The 21,213-nt window shown below is 44.2% G+C and overlaps 5 protein-coding genes and 1 long non-coding RNA gene across 6 annotated transcripts in view; 2 read left to right on the forward strand and 4 right to left on the reverse strand.

The window, feature by feature from the left end:
- LOC129645610 (uncharacterized) overlaps positions 1 to 21,213 on the forward strand; it is a 61,374-nt gene that overhangs the window by 8,715 nt on the left and 31,446 nt on the right. Inside the window, exon 3 of the mRNA XM_055570915.1 lies at positions 17,035 to 17,394. Within this exon, the coding sequence (XP_055426890.1) occupies positions 17,035 to 17,394 (360 nt within the window). The remainder of the gene's footprint in view (positions 1 to 17,034; positions 17,395 to 21,213) is intronic.
- LOC129645572 (histone H3.1) lies at positions 6,656 to 7,214 on the reverse strand. Its single transcript, XM_055570871.1, has one exon. It carries the CDS (start codon positions 7,118 to 7,120, stop codon positions 6,710 to 6,712), a length of 411 nt encoding a protein of 136 aa, XP_055426846.1. The 5' UTR covers positions 7,121 to 7,214; the 3' UTR covers positions 6,656 to 6,709.
- LOC129645585 (histone H2A type 1-B) lies at positions 7,467 to 8,550 on the reverse strand. Its single transcript, XM_055570886.1, has one exon. It carries the CDS (start codon positions 8,484 to 8,486, stop codon positions 8,094 to 8,096), a length of 393 nt encoding a protein of 130 aa, XP_055426861.1. The 5' UTR covers positions 8,487 to 8,550; the 3' UTR covers positions 7,467 to 8,093.
- On the reverse strand, positions 14,568 to 15,059 carry LOC129645600 (histone H2B type 1-B). The gene has a single exon (XM_055570901.1). It carries the CDS (start codon positions 15,001 to 15,003, stop codon positions 14,623 to 14,625), a length of 381 nt encoding a protein of 126 aa, XP_055426876.1. The 5' UTR covers positions 15,004 to 15,059; the 3' UTR covers positions 14,568 to 14,622.
- On the forward strand, positions 15,236 to 16,186 carry LOC129645603 (histone H2A type 1-D-like). Its single transcript, XM_055570905.1, has one exon. The coding sequence runs from the start codon at positions 15,357 to 15,359 to the stop codon at positions 15,720 to 15,722; it is 366 nt and encodes a 121-aa protein (XP_055426880.1). The 5' UTR covers positions 15,236 to 15,356; the 3' UTR covers positions 15,723 to 16,186.
- Positions 16,471 to 17,244, reverse strand: LOC129645616 (uncharacterized). Its single transcript, XR_008711443.1, has 2 exons — positions 17,027 to 17,244; positions 16,471 to 16,845 (listed from the first exon to the last, which is right to left on the reverse strand). It is a non-coding gene; the product is annotated as an uncharacterized LOC129645616 (long non-coding RNA).

The following is a 21,213-nucleotide window of genomic DNA, read 5'->3' on the forward strand; positions in this document are numbered from 1 at the left end:
TTCTCAGTCAGGTCTGCAGTTTAAATATCTTCTTTTGGTGCCATCTCTGGTGGTTGATTGATACAATAAACAAGCCAGGTTACAAAAGCATTAAAATGCTAAACAGAGCGTTACATGGAAGATTTGCTGAATTTTCCTTCTCATTCCCTCCTGTTGATCCTCAAGCTGCTTTAGCCAACTTAGGGATCATCTGCCTTAACTGCTCAACAGGGAACCCTAAGGGAACAGGGGTGATGACCGCTCTGGCTACTTCCTGTTGGAACAGGGGTGTAGACTCTCCTCAAGGTTCCCCACTGGAATCCTCTATTGTTGTATAGTGGTAAGTCCTCATCATCATTTGGAGCTTTATGGTTTCTAAGCAAGAAGAAATAAAATGGGTTATTGCATTGAGAATACAAGGACCTAGCAAGAGGGCTAAAAGGAGCATCAGAACTGGGACCCATTAAAGAGTGTATCTAAGTCCAGAGTGAACTGAAGGTTGAGGACAGCAAGTTGGATAACCAACTTCCTTTCCCTACCTGAGCCTTTAGGTCGTCAATCAACTTAATGTTTCTTTTGAGGACCCACAGGCTTTCTTCCTTAGCTGAGATATTTACATAAAAACCACAGGACTCATTGAGCGTGGGGCACAATCCCTTTTGTGCTGTAATCATTTCTAGTCGCCCGCAGTTTTGTAGTACTACCTGAGCTAAGGAATCTAGGCCTTTTTGTTCTTCTATCGCTGCCACTGTAGACTTCCAAGATTCTTGTATTAGAATGGTTAGCTTGAGTACTAATCTTTCTAGCAGGGGTATTCCTGCAAACCAGAAAAATCCTCAAAATACAGGGTCCAACACCAGGTCTTTCCAGGATGGGGTTATCATGGGCATACCCTTCCCAGTCATTCTGTTTCACCCTGAGGCTTGCAGGTGATAATGCTTGCTCTAGAAAGGATCCTAGGTTCACAGTGTTTCCAGAGACTGCCATTTCTTGTGAATTTTAGAACTATAAACTTGGGATGGCAAATACCTTTCCATTGGCAGGGAAGGATTCTCCACAACCAGTTTCCGCCAAGAAAATTAAACCCAGTTCCTAGTAGCAAGACACTGGTAGTGGGCCCTTGGATCCAGGCCATAGTATAGGTAATTTGTATAAACAGGTCTCAGGATTTTATGAACGGGTCCCAACTGTCATATGCACTATGGCCCTTTGGTCTGTTGCTGGAGAAAAATTCATCTGCACAGAGTGGATTATATTTGGTCTCAGAGCTATTATGGGTATGGGATGGGCTTTGACACGCTAGGTTTTGAAATATCAATTGAATCAGTGAAGGGGGCCCTCGACTAAGGTCCTGTTGGTAATAGTAAGGATCCTGTGTCTTGGCCAATAGCAATACATTCTCCTGATCCTGGTACAGAACTCATTGTACCATTTAGTTGCATTTTTGGCTAAGCCTCCCTATGTAAAATTATGTCCTCTACAGTCAGGTGTATAATATACCTCATAATCTTCATCACCAAAGGGTTCCCATTGTAAATCTGTTTGGTCAAAGGATAAGGTGTTATTGTTATTGGGTTCAGCAAACCTACTTTTTTCAACTTCTTCCAAGTGTTTGTTTTGAAAACATAGAGGTAAGTTCCCCTTTAGTACAGCCCCGTGGGTGGAACGCTCTCCTAGTCTCTCCTTGTTTCCAATGAGGGCGAGGCCCACCTCCTACCCCCGTCCTCTTGTTACACAAAATGGAGGGGAAATCCGCTTAGGGAAGGAGACGGATTAATGATATCTTCCATGGAGCCTGGGTAGGCCAGGAGTGCAACTGTCGGCTCTTCATATTTTATGTCCTCTAGTAAACAAGCCCCGGAGAAGGCAATGGCACCCCACTCCAATACTCTTGCCTGGAAAATCCCATGGATGGAGGGGCCTGGTGGGCTGCAGTCCATTGGATCGCTAGGAGTCGGACGCAACTGAGCGACTTCACTTTATTTTTTCACTTTCATGCATTGGAGAAGGAAATGGCAACCCATTCCAGTGTTCTTGCCTGGAGAATCCCAGGGACGGCAGAGCCTGGTGGGCTGCCGTCCATGGGATCGCAGAGAGTCGGACACGACTGAAGCGACTTAGCAGCAGCAGCAGCAGCGGCAGCAGTAAACAAGCCCGACATTAGGTGCAATTTGCTAAGACCACCATCTGGGTCACCACTGGGACCCAAGGGTGAAAGAGTTTTCCATCACTCAGGTGAGTTGCAAAAATTTGTATTAGGATATACCACATATTTAGGATCTATATGCAGTTGATGGTGATGAAGCAGCTAACCAAAGAGAGGAAGAAAACTGCCAGTAAAAGCCTTTTATCCCAATGCCAATTGACTGGAGCCATTGCTGTTAACCCTATGGTGAAAATGAAAGCTAAGATTGCACAGCCAGAGAGGAGCAGAGGGTGACAGTGCCGGAGCATCACAGTGAAAGAACTAATATAGGGGACAGGAACAGCATAATTATCTTTTCCAGTGACTGACTCTTCCAATCCTTGGTGGATTAGCAGGACTCAAGAGCACAGTGCTTGTCCTTTCTCCTCCTGAGGGTGACCCGCAGTGGGTTGTTTTGTCGGGGGGTCACTTCCTAACATGGTCGGTCTTTGTTTGGTAGATGCTCTGCCTTCACCCTGGAGTGATGGAGCAGCCTGTCTAAATGGACCTGGATTCCTAGACGAGCCTCTCGAAGAATCAGGTACTGTTGCAGTTTTACAGGCTGGGTTCCTGGTTTCAGATCAATCAGGATGGGGGCATGATGTCTTACCAGAACCGGAGGATTCTTTTTGGCCCAGACCAGGGGTACTCAGTCTCTAATTCAGGAGGAATGGTCCGCTCTTTTGGAAGGGACGAGTATAGGCACCATTCCTCTTCCTTCTTTTCAGCGAGAGCCATAATCAAGGAGTAGGGTCACTCTGGTAACTCTAGCTAGGCTGACCTGTGGCAGAAATGGAAACTTGGGCTCCCATTTTTGCAAAGACATCCCTTCCCATCAAAGGAATGGAGCAGTCTGGCAGGTAGAGGAATTCATGGACCACCTCATGGACCCCTGATCAGCATCTCTGAGGACCACAGAAGGGCCTGCAGGTCTGAATGCCTGTAGCCCTGATGATAGTGACTTCTCTTCCCAAGAAGGGGGCTATCTTCTGAGTGACCACCGAATGCTCAGCACCTGTGTCTACCATAAAGTCCATTGGATGGCCCCCTTCTTGAACTCTGAGCATGGACTCTCAGGGGCCCAGTTGAAGAGAGCCTGGTCCTCTCTAATGGGATTCTGCTCCTGCTAGGCTATCAGATTAGTGCTGGGTGGCTCAGTGGGGCTGCTGCTTTGGTTCTCTTTTTAGGGCAGTCAGGACATTCATTCTTCCAGTGTCCTTTTTCTTTACAATAGGCCCATTGATCACAGCTGAGAGGGCTTCTCTTCTTCAGATCTGGGCCCTTTGCCTTATGAGGTGGTCCTGTTGGGGGTGCAAGCTTTGACAGAGCAGCTGCCAGGAATGCAGCTTTCCATTCCATCCTCTTTTCTGCTTCAGGACAGGCTGCTTGGTCGCGGTTAACAAAGACTTTATTGGCGATCTCCAGCAATTTTGTGGCGTTTTTGTCCATGAACCCTTCAAAGCTTTGTAATTTTGTCCGGATGTCTGATTGGGCCTGTCCCATGAAAGTGGGATTTACCATCTGTTGGTTTTCTGGGGCCTCAGGGTTGAAAGGAGTGAAGACCCAGAAGGCCTCACATAGTCTCTCATAGAAGTCTGCCAGGCTTTCATCTGGCTTTTGTATTACCTCTGTGGCTTTAGCCATGTTGGTGGGCTTTTTAGCCCCTGCTTTTACTTCCTGTAGGATGACCAGTTGATACCTCTCTAGATTATTTCTTCCTCCTTCAGTGTCCCAGCGGAGCTCGTCTTCTGGGAAGGTTTCTTCGTCCACTTGGCCCCATGGGACATTGGCCTGGACCCATCTTCTAGCCTCTGTTACGATATGTCAGCACTCCTCCGTATTGAACAAGGTGAGGAGCAGTTGCCTGCAGTCTGCTCAAGTGGGTTGGTGGGTCTGAAAAGTGGACTCTAGGAGATCGATCAGCACTTGAGGCTTTTCAAAGTACGAGGGGGTGAAAAACTTCCAGTTGAGAAGATTGGTCATGCAAAAAGGCTGGTAGTAGAAGACAGGTCCCCGCTCTTTGAGGGTTCCATCAGCAGCAAGGCGCTGGGGTCCCCCAGTCTCTCCTAAGTGCATTTGTAGCACTGGGGTAGCTGGTCACTGAGCTGATCGGAGGTGCCTACTCATCAGTTCCGGAGTGCCTGGTCACGGGGACATGATAACCTCAGGATCATCAGAAGGAGGTGAAACAGACAGTGGTGGGATATCTGGCAAATGTGGACCTTCGGCCACTTGAAGGGGAGCCGTTGGCACATAGGGTGGTGGCACTATTGGTGGTGAGTCCTCAGCCTCTCCTTGGAAAATAGGTGGCTCTTTCTTCTGGCATGGGGCCTTTCTTCTGGTTGGGCTGCTAGGACCTTACACTTTCCCTTACTTGTGGCACAGAACCAAACCCACGGAGGCCTCAACTGAGCAATTTTCAACCAAACATTGGTCAATATATGGGAACTGGTCTGGCTGGCCAGGGTCTCCAGTTATGACTCTAAACACTGCTCGGTCAGTGGGCACATCTAAGGTGCCCTCTGAGGGCCATCTGACCCCAACGGAGGGCCACTCTAGGGTGCACAAAGTGCGCAATTTTCCAGAACTCAATATTACACCACAATCCCCAGAGAATCCTTCCTTACTATTTTTAACCATACACTCTAGTTTGAATTAGAACTACCCATTATGTGAGTTCCCATCCTGGAATGGTGTCCCACAACAAACAAAAATGCTTTCGCCAAGCTGGTGGCTCCCTTTATGGGGACACTGGGTGCGTCTTAGCTATAGCAGGTCACTGTATAAACTCCTGTTTATCCTCCTCCTCTTGTCAGTATAATAAACCCCTCAGAGGCCCGCACTGAGGGACAACGTCCCATAGGACCTGATGCTACCCTGAGCCGTGTGAGGTCACCAAGAAACCGCAGGTTAGGACCCACTCAGCCCCCGTAGCTATTGCCGTGGAGAACAGTCACTCACACAGATAGACATACAGTGCTAGCACAGGAGACACCTGATATGGAGACTTCCCTATCCTGGGCCGCACGTCATGCTGCGGGAGGCGATCAGTCTCCCCTTCCGCCTTCAAAGTGGGCCTGAACTCAGTCCTGGGTCCCCGGGGACACTCACTCATCAGACGTCTGGCCCTGGTCCTGGCAAAATTTTCTGAATCCTCCCCAGGAGTCTGCTCGAACGCGGCAGCGGCCTGCTACTACCGGCCCGACGAGGGTCAGGGTGCAGTGACATCACTGGTGGCGCGCCATCCTTCCCATCGCGGGGGCCCGAGATAGCCGAGCTTCCGTCAGTTCTCGACAACGGTGGCACAAGGGGCCAGCGCGGCTGTCGGTTTCCCGGCCAATGCACCAAAATGCTACAGCAGTGTTACAGCAGATATTTGGCTCACAGGAAGACAGGCAACACGCTCTCGGAGAATCAGAAAGTTTAAGTCACTCAGTCGTGTCCGACTCTTTGCGACCCCACGGACTATACAGTCCATGAAATTCTCTAAGCCAGAATACTGAAGTGAGTAGCCTTTCCCTTCTCTAGAGTATCTTCCCAGCCCAGGGATCGAACCCAGGTCTCCTGCATTGCAGGCGGATTCATTACCAGCTGAGCCACAAGGGAAGCCCAAGAAAAGTGAAAGTCACCCAGTCGTGTCCGATTATTTGCAGCCCCATGGACTGTGTAGGACCAGGGGCCAGAATTCCCCAGGCCAGAATATTGAAATAGGTCGTTGTTCCCTTTTCCAGGAGAATCTTTCCAACCCAGGTCTACCCGCATTGCAGGTGGATTCTTTACCAGCTGAACCACCAGGGAAGCCCAAGAATACTGGAGTGGGTAGCCTACACCTGCTCCAGGGACCTTCCGGACCCAGGAATCGAACCGGGGTCGCCTGCATTGCAGGCGGATTCTTTACCAACTGAGCTACCAGGGAAACTCCAGAGGGTCAGAAAAGACTGTTTATTTCACAGTAGTGAGGGCCTAGCGGAATCATATCCAAATGCAGAGCACTCAACTCAGGACTCAAGGTTTGCCCATCTTCTATACAAGCTGTGGCAGGGGCGGGGGTGGGAGTGGGGGAGGGGCGGCGCAGAGCTTTCATACAAATGAGGTGTTTTTTAAAGAGAGCTAGGCAAGGAAGAGAACGCGTAATGTGTCATGTTCTCCGTCAGGTCTGCAGCTTAAACTATCTTCTTTCAGCGCCATCTCTGGCAGTTGGTTAACGCACAAACAAGCCGGTTTACAGAAGCCAAGGTGCTAAACCGAGCATTACATGGGGGATTTGCTAATTCCTTCTCAGAGTCATAAACAAAATTACATAAAACTAGACCTGGAGTGCTAATTGGAAAGCGGTTACGGTTAGATCCTCATCTCACACACAACTCCAGGGTTTACTTGTCTGCGGAAGTAGGGAGAGGACGATGGGATGGAGTTCCGCTCTGCTCCAACTTTATTGGGAGTAGGGATAATCCTAATCCTTTGTGGTACAACCCTTATTTGATGTTGTGGGTGGCTCTGAAAAGAGCCTTTGGGTTATAGTTCGCACTCAAATGGAAAACAAGTTTACGCCCTCTCCCCGCGGATGCGGCGGGCAAGCTGGATGTCCTTGGGCATAATGGTGACGCGCTTGGCGTGGATGGCACACAGGTTGGTGTCCTCGAAGAGCCCCACCAGGTAGGCCTCGCACGCCTCCTGCAGCGCCATCACCGCCGAGCTCTGGAAGCGCAGGTCGGTCTTGAAGTCCTGTGCGATCTCGCGCACCAGCCGCTGGAACGGTAGCTTGCGGATCAGCAGCTCCGTAGACTTCTGGTAGCGGCGGATCTCGCGCAGGGCCACTGTGCCAGGCCGGTAGCGGTGCGGCTTCTTCACACCGCCGGTGGCCGGCGCGCTCTTACGGGCCGCTTTGGTGGCCAGCTGTTTGCGCGGTGCCTTGCCGCCAGTGGATTTCCGAGCAGTCTGCTTAGTACGAGCCATGACAAACGACGAACGGACAGCTAGTTTCTTCAAACGCCAGCAAGAGGTAGGCAGCCGCCCTCTTTTTATACAGCCAGGCGAACACCTATTGGACCCGAGAACATTCAAAAATACCCGCGCCTTGCCCTGATTGGTCCATTTCTCTGCCTGGCTGCCCGGAAGAATCAAGAGCTGCTTTCCGGTTGGTGAATGAACCTGCCCTTTTACTATACCAACTCCAATGGCCTGACTACATTTTATTTACCCTTTCACTTCTAAAATATACAGGAAAGTAATTACAAAGCAACACGGACACTGCCGATGGATTATATATGTGTGTGTGTGTGTGTGTATATATATATATATATATATATATATATATATAAAGTACAACCACCAGATTATTTTGGAAGTGCTTAGAAAGAGTAGGTGGGCTACATCTAAAATGACACTCAGATTTTCTCGGGTGTAACACGATCATTGTGGACAATCAAGATGTTTTTGACGTGTCAATGATCTGTAACTTACTCAGTTGTTTCAGCATAACATTTTTTTTTATAAAGTGGAGTCTAGATGCAGAGTGTTTGGGTGTTCCATTGCATTAACAAAAAACGTTGTAAGAGTTCAGCACCTTTCACTAGTATACTCTCACTCTCCAGTGGGGAAAACATGTCATACGTACCGCTGGAATTAAGGAAATACTGTTTGACTAGAATCGGATTCAACTCGGTTTAACTGGCCAATTTAAACTCGTGATTTTTCTGTTAAAAATTCCTCGCAAACATTTTGATTGGAGTTAAGTTTTCCTCGGGTAGTGAGGAAAACTCACTTCCTACTTGTGATTTTCGGACTGATGTTACAACCTTCATATGGACACCATTAAAAAGCACAACAGCTCTGTAAATGGAGAAAGTGGGTGGCTCTGAAAAGAGCCTTTGTATATATCGACTTTTCCTGGGTAACAAAGTAAAAGTGCCGTGGGAACGTGAACACTTTACTTGCCCTTGGCCTTGTGGTGGCTCTCAGTCTTCTTGGGCAGCAGCACAGCCTGGATGTTGGGAAGCACACCACCCTGAGCGATGGTCACACGGCCCAGCAGCTTGTTGAGCTCTTCGTCGTTGCGGATGGCCAGCTGCAAGTGGCGCGGGATGATGCGGGTCTTCTTGTTGTCCCGGGCCGCGTTTCCCGCCAGCTCCAGAATTTCGGCTGTCAGGTACTCCAACACCGCTGCCAGATACACGGGTGCGCCGGCCCCGACACGCTCGGAATAGTTGCCCTTCCGGAGCAGGCGGTGCACGCGGCCCACGGGAAACTGGAGCCCAGCACGCGAAGAGCGAGTCTTGGCTTTAGCGCGAGCCTTGCCACCCTGTTTACCACGGCCTGACATACCTGCTAGATCACGAAGCAAAATATTTCACAAGGAAAACCAAACAGAAAATAAGTAAAACCAAAGCGAAAGAAGTATTTATACTAACTGAAGGTAGGCTTGTGTTATCCTCCCATTGGCTAACATTAAGTAACCAATGGGAGATCAGAACCTGCATCCTTAATTTGCATACAAGAGTTCTGTCTAGTGACAAAAACTTTCTGAAAAAAGTACTAATAAAAGTCTATAATAAGTAGACGTTAGTTGTACACTCTTCCCATTGGTTACTATGTTGAACCTATGGGAAATCTCAACCTGTATCCTTCATTTGCATACAAGGCTTTCTCATCTAGTCTGATGGAATTTTAATACTAGTAATAATGGAGTTATTTGGTTTTCTCAAACCGACTGTTCTTAAAAGAAACAGGAGGGGCTATTTTCATTGTTCTGAATTTTTAGCTATTGGAATTGTGACTCATAATTTTTAGAAAGGAATAAATGCAGAATAATTCGTAAAGATAATATTTAAGAGGCAAGTATTAGTATGCTCAGTGTTTATCTTTTCTAACTCTTTACAGGGAAAATGAAGAGGAAATAATAGTTTTTTATCTTGGCCCAAGACTTACACTATCTGAACAGTAAAAAGTTCCATTTCATTCAACTTACCTATGAGGCCTTCCAGGATCACCTGGGAGGCATGTAGAGACCTGTCCTCATTTTAGAGAACGTGAAACAGAGACGCCGTTTGTTTGCCTTGGCTAAATAACACTGAGTTGAATGGGACCAAGGATTCCAAACTCCTGGCTGGAAAACGGTCATTATTCCCCAGTGCCACTCCCAACCTTTCCACCGTTCGTTTTTTCTCACTTCGCTCCCACACGCAAGACACTCATTACTTCAGAAAACTCCATCATCGTGCATATCGTACTGGACTTTTTTGCTGTTAGAGTACTAAAAACTGCAGCACATAAGTCTCTGGACTCCTAAGAAACGAGAGAACAAACCACCCCCATAGCATATAAATACTCAAAATGAGATTATAATATATACTGTAATACACTATACTAATATTAGTACAGAGTCTTTGGTCTTAAGCTCTCATGTCGAGGAACCTAAAATTGAGAAGTTGCCAAGTGAAATTTGCCATTTTTTTCTTATAATGATCCATGAAATAGAAATAGATGGGACTCAGATGGATGTGGACTATCATTTCAGGAATTTTTGAGGACTCGAGCCCATAAGTGTACTAACTCCTAAGCAAGATGGTACAAGGAACAGGAACCTGGTTAGGAAAAAATCGCTCCTAAACCAATTCTGTCAGAGAACTATGTTTTGATCCAGGCAACCAAGAAGAGTTTCTTTTTTACCTTCTCTCAAGTCTTCTGACTCTATAACTTTTTCTCAGCAATATTCATTTCCGTTTTATTATTATCTTCACCATGGACAACAGCAATACACATCCGTAACACTGGCCCAGTGTCTGAAATGTTTCAAAACCCATAAGGGAGTTGTAAAAAGATAAATGCTACCTCAAAGATTTCGTACTATTTTGAAAACGACAGGGGGAGAGGAGGCAGGGGGTTGTATACCTGAAGTTTAAGTAGTAGAGCATAGTCGGCATCTAAGATGGAAGGTTTCAAACAATAAATATTATAAGAGCCCAGGGAGAAGAAAAATCACTGTGAATCAGAAGGATGAAGAGAACTTAAGACAAATGTACATTCAGCATTTATTCACATATATTTGCTGAGCAGTGTAAAGTGCCTGTGTTCTAGATGATGACATCGTGTGCCCCTGTGGTCTTGGGGAGGAAAAAACTTTCCTCTACCCTTCTAGGTTCTTCAAGTTGATCTAAGAATTAAACTAGTATGAGACTGATTTACAGGGAAAAGTCAAATTTAGTTTCATTTGCGGGTTGGATGAAATAAAAATTAGACCCAAGGACAAGTTACACAGTTGAGGCTTGTTATGCCATCTCAGATTAGGGGTTAGGGACTTGGGAGTTCAAAGGGCAGTCCACAGGCAATTCACCGTAAAATGAAAAAAGACAAATGTTTTGTAAACAAATGTTTGCTGGGCCAAATAGAAAGAGTGAGACTCAGAAAAGAATTTTAATTAACAATTGGCCATGTCTACAGTCCTCGTTCAAATTATACTGTAGTTACATAGGGTGATAACTACTTTTCTCAAACAGGTCTGCTTACATCTATAGACAGCATGCTTAGTGATTATGATAACAAAAGCCACAAAAGCAAAGGTTAAAGTCACAGTTACAACATGGTGGAAGACTTTGCCTCTTCCCTGTCACACTTTAATGAGTAAAGTTGGTAGCTCATCAGAATTAACTGGGGAGATGTATGAATTTTACTTTTGGCTTCTCATCATTCCTCTACTATAGTTTTGAAGGCTAGCCTAAAGTCCAGTCATATAACTTTTTTTTTTTTTTTTTGCTTGGTAAAGATCAGCCATGTATTTATTTGTACAGATGTCAGAAGGGCCTACCTTTGAGATTAGGAGGCCCAGGTTTTGGTTTGGGCTTGCATTTAAGGGTATTGGTTCAGTTCAGTTGCTCAGTTGTGTCCGACTCTTTGTGACCCAATGGACAAAAGCACGCCAGGCCTCCCTGTCCATCACTAACTCCCAGAGTTTACACAGATTCATGTCCATTGAGTCAGTGATGTCATCCAACCATCTCATCCTCTCTCATCCCCTTCTGCTCCTGCCCTCAATATTTCCCAGCATCAGAGTCTTTTCAAATGACTCAGCTCTTCTCAATAGGTAGCCAGTGTATTCGAGTTTCAGCTTCAACATCAGTCCTTCCAGTGAACACCCAGGACCGATCTCCTTTAGGATGGACTGGTTGGATCTCCTTGCAGTCCAAGGAACTCTCAAGAGACTTCTCCAACACCACAGTTCAAAAGCATCAATTCTTCTGCGCTCAGCTTTCTTTATAGTCCAACTCTCACATCCATACATGACTACTGGAAAAACCATAGCCTTGACTAGACGGACCTTTGTTGGCAAAGTAATGTCTCTGCTTTTGAATATGCTGTCTAGGTTGGTCATAACTTTCCTTCCAAGGACTAAGCATCTTTTAATTTCATGGCTGCAGTCACCATCTGCAGTGATTTTGGAGCCCCCCAAAATAAAGTCAGCCACTGTTTCCACTGTTTCCCATCTATTTGCCAGGAAGTGATGGAAATGGATGCCATGATCTTAGTTTTCTGAATGTTGAATTTTAAGCCTACTTTTTCACTCTCCTCTTTCACATTCATCAAGATGCCCTTTAGTTTTTCTTCACTTTCTGCCATAAGGGTAGTGTTATCTGCATATCTGAGGTTATTGATATTTCTCCTGGCAATCTTGATTCCAGCTTGTGCTTCATCCAGCCCAGTGTTTCTCATGATGTACTCTGCATATGTTAAATAAGCAGGGTGACAATATACAGCCTTGACGTACTCCTTTTCCTATTGGGAAGCAATCTGTTGTTCCATGTCCAGTTCTAACTGTTGCTTCCTGACCTGCATACAGGTTTCTCAAGAGGCAGGTCAGGTGGTCTGGTATTCCCATCTCTCTCAGAATTTGCCACGGTTTATTGTGATCCACACAGTCAAAGGCTTTGGCATAGTCAATAAAGCAGAAGTAGATGTTTTTCTGGAACTCTCTTGCTTTTTTGATGATCAAGCAGATGTTGGCAATTTGATCTCTGGTTCTCTGTCTTTTCTGAATCCAGCTTGGATATCTGGAAATTCACAGTTCACATATTGCTGAAGCCTAGCTTGGAGAATGTTGAGCATTACTTTGCTAGTGTGTGAAATGAGTGCAATTATGTGCAGTAGTTTGAGCATTCTTTGGCATTGCCTTTCTTTGGGATTGGAATGAAAACTGACCTTTTCCAGTCCTGTGGCCACTGCTGAGTTTTCCAAATTTACTGGCATATTGAGTGCAGCACTTTCACAGCATCATCTTTAAGGATTTGAAATAGCTCATCTGAAATTCATCTCCTCCACTAGCATTGTTCGTAGTCATGCTTCCTAAGGCCTACTTGACTTCACATTCCAGGATGTCTGGCTCTAGGTCAGTGATCACACCATCGTGATTATCTGGGTCATGAAGCTCTTTTTTGTACAGTTTTTCTGTGTATTCTTGCCACCTCTTCTTCATATCTTCTGCTTCTGTTAGGTCCATAGCATTTCTGTCCTTTATTGAGCCCATCTTTGCATGAAATGTTTCCTTAGTATCTTTAATTATCTTGAAGAGCTCTCTAGTCTTTCCCATTCTATTATTTTCCTCTATTTCTTTGCACTGATCACTGAGGAAGGCTTTCTTATCTCATCTTGCTATTCTTTGGAACTCTGCATTCAAATGGGTATACCTTTCCTTTTCTCCTTTGCTTTTTGGCTCTCTTCTTTTCACAGCTATTTGTAAGCCCTCCTCAGACAGCCATTTTCCTTTTTTGCATTTCTTTTTCTTGGGGATGGTCTTGCTCCCCGTCTCCTGTACACTGTCATGAACCCCCATCCATAGTTCATCAGGCACTCTATCAGATCTAGTCCCTTAAATCTATTTCTCACTTCCACTGCATAATCATAAAGGATTTGATTTAGGTCATACCTGAATGGTCTAGTGGTTTTCCCTACTTTCTTCAATTTAAGTCTGAATTTGGCAATAAGGAGTTCATGATCTGAGCCACGGTCAGCTCCTGGTCTTGTTTTTGCTGATTGTATATAGTTCTGTAAAATATCAACTATTAGGAAGAAAGGAGGGGGCAAGGAGAAGGAAGATAGAAGCAAGCAAGCAGGCAAATAATAAGAACTTCTACCCCAGGAGATGATTTTGAAGAGGCTGAGATTATATTGCCACCAAGATCTCATCCCTCCAGAGAGCAATTCTTAAACTGCAGCTTGAGTTCAATCTTTTTTTCTTTTTCCCCCAGAGATGAGGGGAGGGGGTTACAATCTAAAAACCAAGAATTTTAACTTCTAAGACAAGCTTCTGTTTCGCAACTATGTTTTGTGTATGCTGAGACAGGGAAGTCTTCTCAGACAGCAGTCACCTAATTTGTGTGGGATCTGGGAAAAGTTCATTTAACTTCAAAGTTTAAAAGTGGTCTTTTTGAGAAATTCTACTTCGAGTTTTTATTTCCTTATCCAAACACACTGATGTATGTCACCTAAATATGGTGCTTATAAACCAAAGGAAAAGACTTTCCCTCACCTTTTTAATATGCAGTCATCCGCTGCCTTCTCGTGGCTCTTCCCCTCATCCAGCCCCGCTGACTCCTTTTCCACAACCAAGGCCCTTCCTATCTGGATTATTTTTGGAGTAGTATGTTCTTTTAAAAATTTTCCTAAGAAAAATTAGCACACCTTCCTCTCCACCTGGGGCCCTTCTAGTCTGCAAATGAGGTGACACCAGATGGGGAGGGCAGGAAATTCAAACCATTTTCCCCTCCTCGAATTGGGAGTGCCAGGCTTTCAACCCCTTCTAGTGCCATCCCAGGAAGGTAAATGACCCAGAAAACTGGAACCCAGATATCAGGAATGCAAGAAAAATGGAAACGGCTTTACATTGGCTGTTTCCATCACTATAATTATAATGAGAAATTAGAAAATCTCATTTCAACCATGTGCAGAGTTTGAGTTAATACCTTATAAAAGTGTCTGCGGTTTATTAAAGGAACGACAGGTGATTTTGCTTAAGTTTCCCCAAGAACAGGGAGAAAACTCCACTGACTTGCCTTCCCTGCAACCTACCCTGAAAAGGCAACCTGCATAACGATGCCCTGAGGATCGGGACTCTGAAATCCCCCAACCACTTCCTTACCCGGGAGGAAAATTCTAATCACCATCAAAAATTTTTTAAGAGGACTGGTGGAGAAGAGTGAGCATTTCCAAGCATCTGGATGCTTAGTCCATGGGAAACAGAAAGATGTGTCTTTGGGGGAATGTCTCTTTAATGCCAAGAGACCTTTCAAGTAGCTAGAGGTTCTGGCTCCAAAATTGTTCCAACTATTAACCCCACTAGAGTAGATGCTTAAATCTAATCAATAGGACAGAATTGCATTTACCCCGCGAGAAAACGGCCGTTACAGTGCTTCTTCGATAAAGTGGGTGGCTCTGAAAAGAGCCTTTGAATTAAATGCCTATGCAGGTACTCATTTGGAGCTGGTGTATTTAGTGACGGCCTTGGTACCCTCAGAAACAGCATGCTTGGCCAGCTCCCCGGGCAGCAGCAGGCGCACAGCCGTCTGGATCTCCCTGGATGTAATGGTCGAGCGCTTGTTGTAATGCGCCAGGCGTGACGCCTCGCCCGCGATGCGCTCGAAAATGTCGTTCACGAAGGAGTTCATGATACCCATGGCCTTAGATGAGATACCAGTATCTGGATGGACCTGCTTCAAAACCTTGTACACATAAATAGAGTAGCTCTCTTTACGGCTGCGCTTGCGTTTTTTACCATCTTTCTTCTGTGCCTTAGTGATGGCTTTCTTAGAGCCTTTTTTAGGAGCCGGAGCAGATTTAGACGGCTCAGGCATTGTTTTGCCGTAGAAACGTTAGGGGAGTAGCGTCCACAACAGAGATAAGTAGTGCGAGTTTAAAAACCATATATTTATAGTGCTTCAATGTAAATGAAGAATCGAGAATTCTCACTTTTGATTGGGTAAGATCAGTACAGTTTCACTAAGGTCTGGAGGGAGTGGCTTATGCAAATAAGGGATACACATTTTCTCTTTTTATTGGATAGAAAAGCATCGTACTTTTGACCAATAGGAGACCTAACTGGCGCATCCCTCTGCTATTAAAAATTTTTTCTTTTTTTCCCCCTTGGTCATCCAGCGTTTTTTTTTTTCTGCTCACAAGTTTTGCCGTTGAATTTTACAAGGTAACTATGTCCGGACGTGGTAAACAAGGAGGCAAAACTCGAGCTAAAGCCAAAACTCGGTCTTCTCGGGCTGGTTTACAATTTCCAGTAGGGCGAGTACACCGCCTGCTCCGCAAGGGCAACTATACCGAGCGGGTTGGAGCCGGCGCTCCGGTGTACTTGGCGGCGGTGCTGGAGTACCTGACGGCGGAGATCCTGGAGCTGGCGGGCAACGCGGCCAGGGACAACAAGAAGACCCGCATCATCCCGCGTCACCTGCAGTTGGCTATCCGCAACGACGAGGAGCTGAACAACCTGCTGGGCAAAGTCACCATCGCCCAGGGCGGCGTCCTGCCCAACATCCAGGCGGTGCTGCTGCCCAAGAAGACCTAGAGTCACCACAAAGCGAAGGGGAAGTAAAGCCTAGACAAAAAAGGAAACTTTTTAATAAACTGCCTAAAGGCTCTTTTCAGAGCCATCCACATTTTCATTAAAAAAAGCTGGTAGCCAGGTTATGCTGCGTAGGTGGTTAATTGTTTGTAAAGAGACAAGTGATATTAAAAAAAAGACTCTGGAAATGTTCTCACAAGCATTATTTTAGTGCATAGCTGGCGAAACCTTTGTAATCCACAATGGCCTTTATAAAGAGAAAGGGAAACTAGAACAGTACTTAGTCTTGAGGGTAACAAAAAGCAAAGAAATTACTCTTGCCAAGATTAGTTTTCTCTTGCCTTTGCTTTCAAAATTTTAAAACAAATTTTTTTTTTCCGATGAAAGTTTATCAGGTCCAGTGTATATATGTCAGCAATTCCACATTTGCATGCATGTGATTTTTTAAATCATCCACCCAGGGACCCTGGCATGTAGTTTTACAGAAGATAAAACTCCGAATTAGGGGAGATCTGATGACCAAAGTTAGAAAGTGGTAGTCCTGGTAGTTCGAGATTTACTTAAAGCTAACCCAACTGTGGGGGAGAAAGAACAATTGTACTCAATTTAGGATTGGCGCAGAAATACTGACAACCTTGAGAACGTGTCAAGAATTAAGAATATCAGGTCCCACTTGTATACTGAATCAAAAGTTAACATGGTGCCTAAATGGCTCATTATGTACGTTGAAGTTGGCAATAAGATGAAACAATTTATTTATTTTTTAACATTTCCAATTTTTATTCATAAAATTATTAATCAAAACAGCAGAAGTGGATTTACAGAACCACATAAATAATAATAACAAAACAGGAAGGAAATAAAATACTTGAGAGAGAGAGACATCTTGAAAAGTTTTAAACGCCTACATGCCAGGTAAAAAACCCACAGATAAACCATGGTTGTGCAACAGGGTATATTCATTCCTGCATTTTCTCAATAAGTTCCTCCTTATATTTTCCTTTCTCTTTCCCAACCTGTCGAGATTTGGCTTTGCGTTCAAGAATTTTTTTCCGATCTTTGTCCAGTTTTAGCCTGGTGATGACCACCTTGCTGGGGTGAATGCCCACAAATTCCTTCGGATCGCCTAGATTAAAAAAAAAAAAAAGGCATAGAAAATAGGTGTAGAAGTAATTCATCCAACCAGATTCGTAATTAACCGGTCTCTTCCGGTCAATTTTTGGCCAATGGTTTTATCGCGCGGTACTTTTGAAAAATTCCGAGACCAATCAGAATGCTTCCAACTATATTTAAAGGCAACTACCTACACTTGTAGCAGACATTTGGTTTCTGATCACTCTCTTGTGATGGCTCGTACTAAGCAGACTGCTCGGAAGTCCACCGGCGGCAAGGCACCGCGCAAGCAGCTGGCCACTAAGGCGGCCCGCAAGAGCGCGCCAGCTACCGGCGGCGTGAAGAAGCCGCACCGTTACCGGCCCGGCACGGTAGCTCTGCGCGAGATCCGCCGCTACCAGAAATCCACGGAGCTGCTGATCCGCAAGCTACCGTTCCAGCGACTGGTGCGCGAGATCGCACAGGACTTCAAGACCGACCTGCGCTTCCAGAGCTCGGCGGTGATGGCGCTGCAGGAGGCGTGCGAGGCCTACCTGGTGGGGCTCTTCGAGGACACCAACCTGTGTGCCATCCACGCCAAGCGCGTCACCATTATGCCCAAGGACATCCAGCTTGCCCGCCGCATCCGCGGGGAGAGAGCATAAAGTTGTTTTCTTTGTACTTAAAAAAGGCTCTTTTTAGAGCCACCCACATTTTCACGTAAAGTAACTGTAACACTGTCAGTGAGGCATTAGAAACTAGGAAAAGGTAGAAAGCACAGCTTGAGTTGAAGTTTACTGTTAATAAAAGCTATTGAATTATCTAGAGAACTGTCACTGATAACCAAGTCTTAAGGTGTCATTTAAATATTAACGTCTAGAGGTATAATGTATCCTATAATGTATCAGGAATAGACCGATTCCTGAGGCCTACAGGTGATACAACGTGGTGACTAACTACAAAGTTACCAAGTAAATGAGAAAACATTCCCATTTTTTTAAAAACCGTATCTGGCACAAAACTCAGGAAAATGCCACATTTATTAACTTGAATACAAAACTATAATGCTTTATTTGCCTATATTTTTGTATACTCTGGTTACATCTTTAAAGGAAAATGTTCAGTAATGTTTTCTGTAGAGTATATTAAATCAACAGTGGGAAGAGAATTCAGTATTCACTTATGATTGATCACAATTTGTTTTATCCTCTTGATAACTTAGAGAAGAATTTCAGCTTTAAAGCACTGCAAGTAATGTCAAGTAACGCTTTAAGGCTTGTTTTCAAATTTGAAAATCCTCTGTCAAATTTTCATATGTGAGTTTTAAAATTTGGAAGAATTCTTCAAAGACTAGCTTCTACTTTATACATTTTGCATCTCAATTCTCCACTATGTACTCACTCCCATTATTGGGCACACAGATAAATGACATTTAGTCCAATTTCTTACCAATAGTTTAGGTGAGTTTGTCAGTGGCTCAGATGGTAAAGAATCTACCTATAATCCAGGAGACCCAGGTTCTATCCTTGGGTCAGGAAGAGCCCCTGGAGACGGGCATGGCAACCCACTCCAGTATTCTTTCCTGGAGAATCTCCAAGGACAGAGGAACCTGGGGGGCTAAAGTCCATGGGGTTGCAAACAGTCAGACACGACTGAATGACTAACAATTTCACTTTTCACTTTTTGTCAGTGATAAGTAGTATTCCCTGAAGACATTCTTAGATCAGACTGGCTAGCAACAAGTGAACTACATATGAACAGATCTACACATCACTTTATATATTTCATTAACCCCAAACAAAATTTAGATTCAGTAAATGTTCTCAAGTCCTAAATATTCTCATCAATATCCCAAAATAATCAGACAAAGGTTAATTGTAACAGAAGAGAACATTAAGTGGAAATTAAGGTTTTAACCAGCCTTAATTAAAACATGCCAACATTTAAAAGAATTTCTTTTAAATGAGAGCATGTGAACAGACTATACTCCCAGGGGCCCCTTCCAGGGCCTTGGAAGTACAGAGTCTGACACCTGAGTTTCATATCTTCAGGGTAAATCTGCCTCTCAGCACTGGCTATGATTTTCCAAATTACATATGGCCTTCCCTGTCCTCCTACTACTCAGTTCTACCGTACCTCAGCAGAGTACCCTGTTGAGAATCACTGGTCTTGGATGACTCTCAGTAATCTGGGATAGAGCACTACTTTGCATGATGCTTTGGATGATGGTACCATTTTCAAAAAGATATACCGGGAGAAGAAACTTCATTGAGAGGACATAAAGTCAATTCTGAGTAATGGGAAGACTTTCAGTCCAGGTGAATTCTCTGGGACAACCTTACAGGTGTTACTGATCCACTCTGTACTGAGTATCACCACTTTTAGAGAGGTCCCTATGCAAGGAAGAAAATAAAACCATGGATTCCTTGGAAGAGTCAGTCTAATAACTAACGCTGATAGTTTTCCATGGATCAAGTACTGCAGGATCTAATTGACCTAAATTATTGTATATAACACTTGCTACAACACTGAAAGGCAAGTTCTCTCACTGTCTCTATTTAATCGAGGAGGAAGTTATTGCCAGGAAGCCAAACCCAAACTAAATATTTTTGATCAATAAAATAGATTATTGAGAAATGGATGATCAGACCTAGTTTCCTCCTCAACAGAAACTCTCTTGGAGATTGGGCTGCCTCAGGATGAACAGGGAGGGCCTGCAGTGGCCTGGCTGTTGCTAAAATCTGTTATCAGATTCCTGTGGTCAGAAGCCTGGTATGAGGTGCGGTGGGCAGGATGACCAGAAGAAACATCAGCTCCTAGGGATAACAAAGTGTACTTTATGATCTTTAGTCTTAGACTTCAGGACCATGTCATCATAATTATTTCCTTGGAAACGTCTAAATTCTACTCCAGGGTAAATATTTTCTTGAGTCTTCCTTTCAGTATTTACTATAGAGCTGCTGCTGCTAAGTCACTTCAGTCATGTCTGACTCTGTGCGACCCCATAGACGTCAGCCCAGCAGGCTCCACCGCCTCTAGGATTCTCCAGGCAAGAAAACTGGAGTGGGTTGCCATTTCCTTCTCCAATGCATGAAAGTGAAAAGTGAAAGTGAAGTTGCTCAGCCCTGTCCGACTCTTAGCGACCCCATGGACCGCAGCCTACCATGCTCCTCCATCCATGGGATTTTCCATGCAAGAGAACTGGAGTGGGGTGCCCATTGCCTTCTCTGACTATAGAGCTATATTGTTCAAAACAGTAACCACTAGTCATTTGTGTCTATTAAGCACATGAAACTGTGGCTAGTCTAAATTGAGATGAGCTGAAGTGTAAAATACATGCCATATTTCAAATAGTATGAAAAATAGAATTTAAAAATCTCGTAATATTTTTACCTTAGATTACTTGCTGAAATAATATTTTTATTTTAGTGGGTTAAATATTATTGAAATGATTTTACTTGTTTTACTTTTTAAAAATGTGGCTACTAGAAAAAATTTTAAGACATATGTGGCTCTTTACCGTATTTCGGAGGAACAGCACTCTTCATGGAGGGTTATTATACTGGTTTACTGATGAGAAAGTAAATAGTTATGTCCTTAATGTGACCAAGCCTCAGTAATAATGGCACCTACCTTAAAGAACTGTGACAAGAATGTGTTTGAAAACAAATGAAGAGTGCTCAGCAACAGTGCTTGGCACCTTGTAAATTAGTGCTCAAGACATGCCAGATATTGATACTTCCCTGGCAGTCTTGTGGTTGAGACTCTGTACTCTCTACAGGGTGATATGGGTTTGATTCCTGGTTAGGGAAATAAGATTCCACTTGCCTTATGACACATCCAAAGGAGAAAAAAAAAAAAAGCTACCTTAAAACACTATTGCTGTTACCTCTGTGCCCTAAATCCCTGTTCCCTTCTGAAATTCTTTAATGATGTAATCATATCTAGTACTGGGCCTGTTTCTCTTTGGCATGGATTTGAAACACAAAGTTACCTTTTATATCTCCCTCAAGCATAGAAAATATGATACCTAGAGCATTGCCTAGGGGAAATAAGATATTTACTTTTTCAGCATGAAAGCACTGAATATGTACAGAAACAAATAGAATGCTTTGCAAGGAGACTTTAATTTCTGTTACATTTCTATCATACATGAAGATTTCATGAATTTTCATTATTTATCACTCAGCAGTTTATGCAGTATTCATTGCCATTTCTGGCTAATCAGCCATTTTGGCCAATTAAAGTATATTAATGCTGTTCTCAGTATTTTATAATAATAAGTGAATATTGAAAATAATGTTAAAGTTTAGGTTTTATAAACCAAATTGTGACAAGGGACTTTTTGTTAAACTAGCTAATTTTTAGATTCAAATGAATGGGTTATTAGACCCCAGTCAGT

Source organism: Bubalus kerabau, chromosome 3 (genome assembly GCF_029407905.1).
Source record: "Bubalus kerabau isolate K-KA32 ecotype Philippines breed swamp buffalo chromosome 3, PCC_UOA_SB_1v2, whole genome shotgun sequence".
NCBI lineage: Eukaryota > Metazoa > Chordata > Mammalia > Artiodactyla > Bovidae > Bubalus > Bubalus kerabau.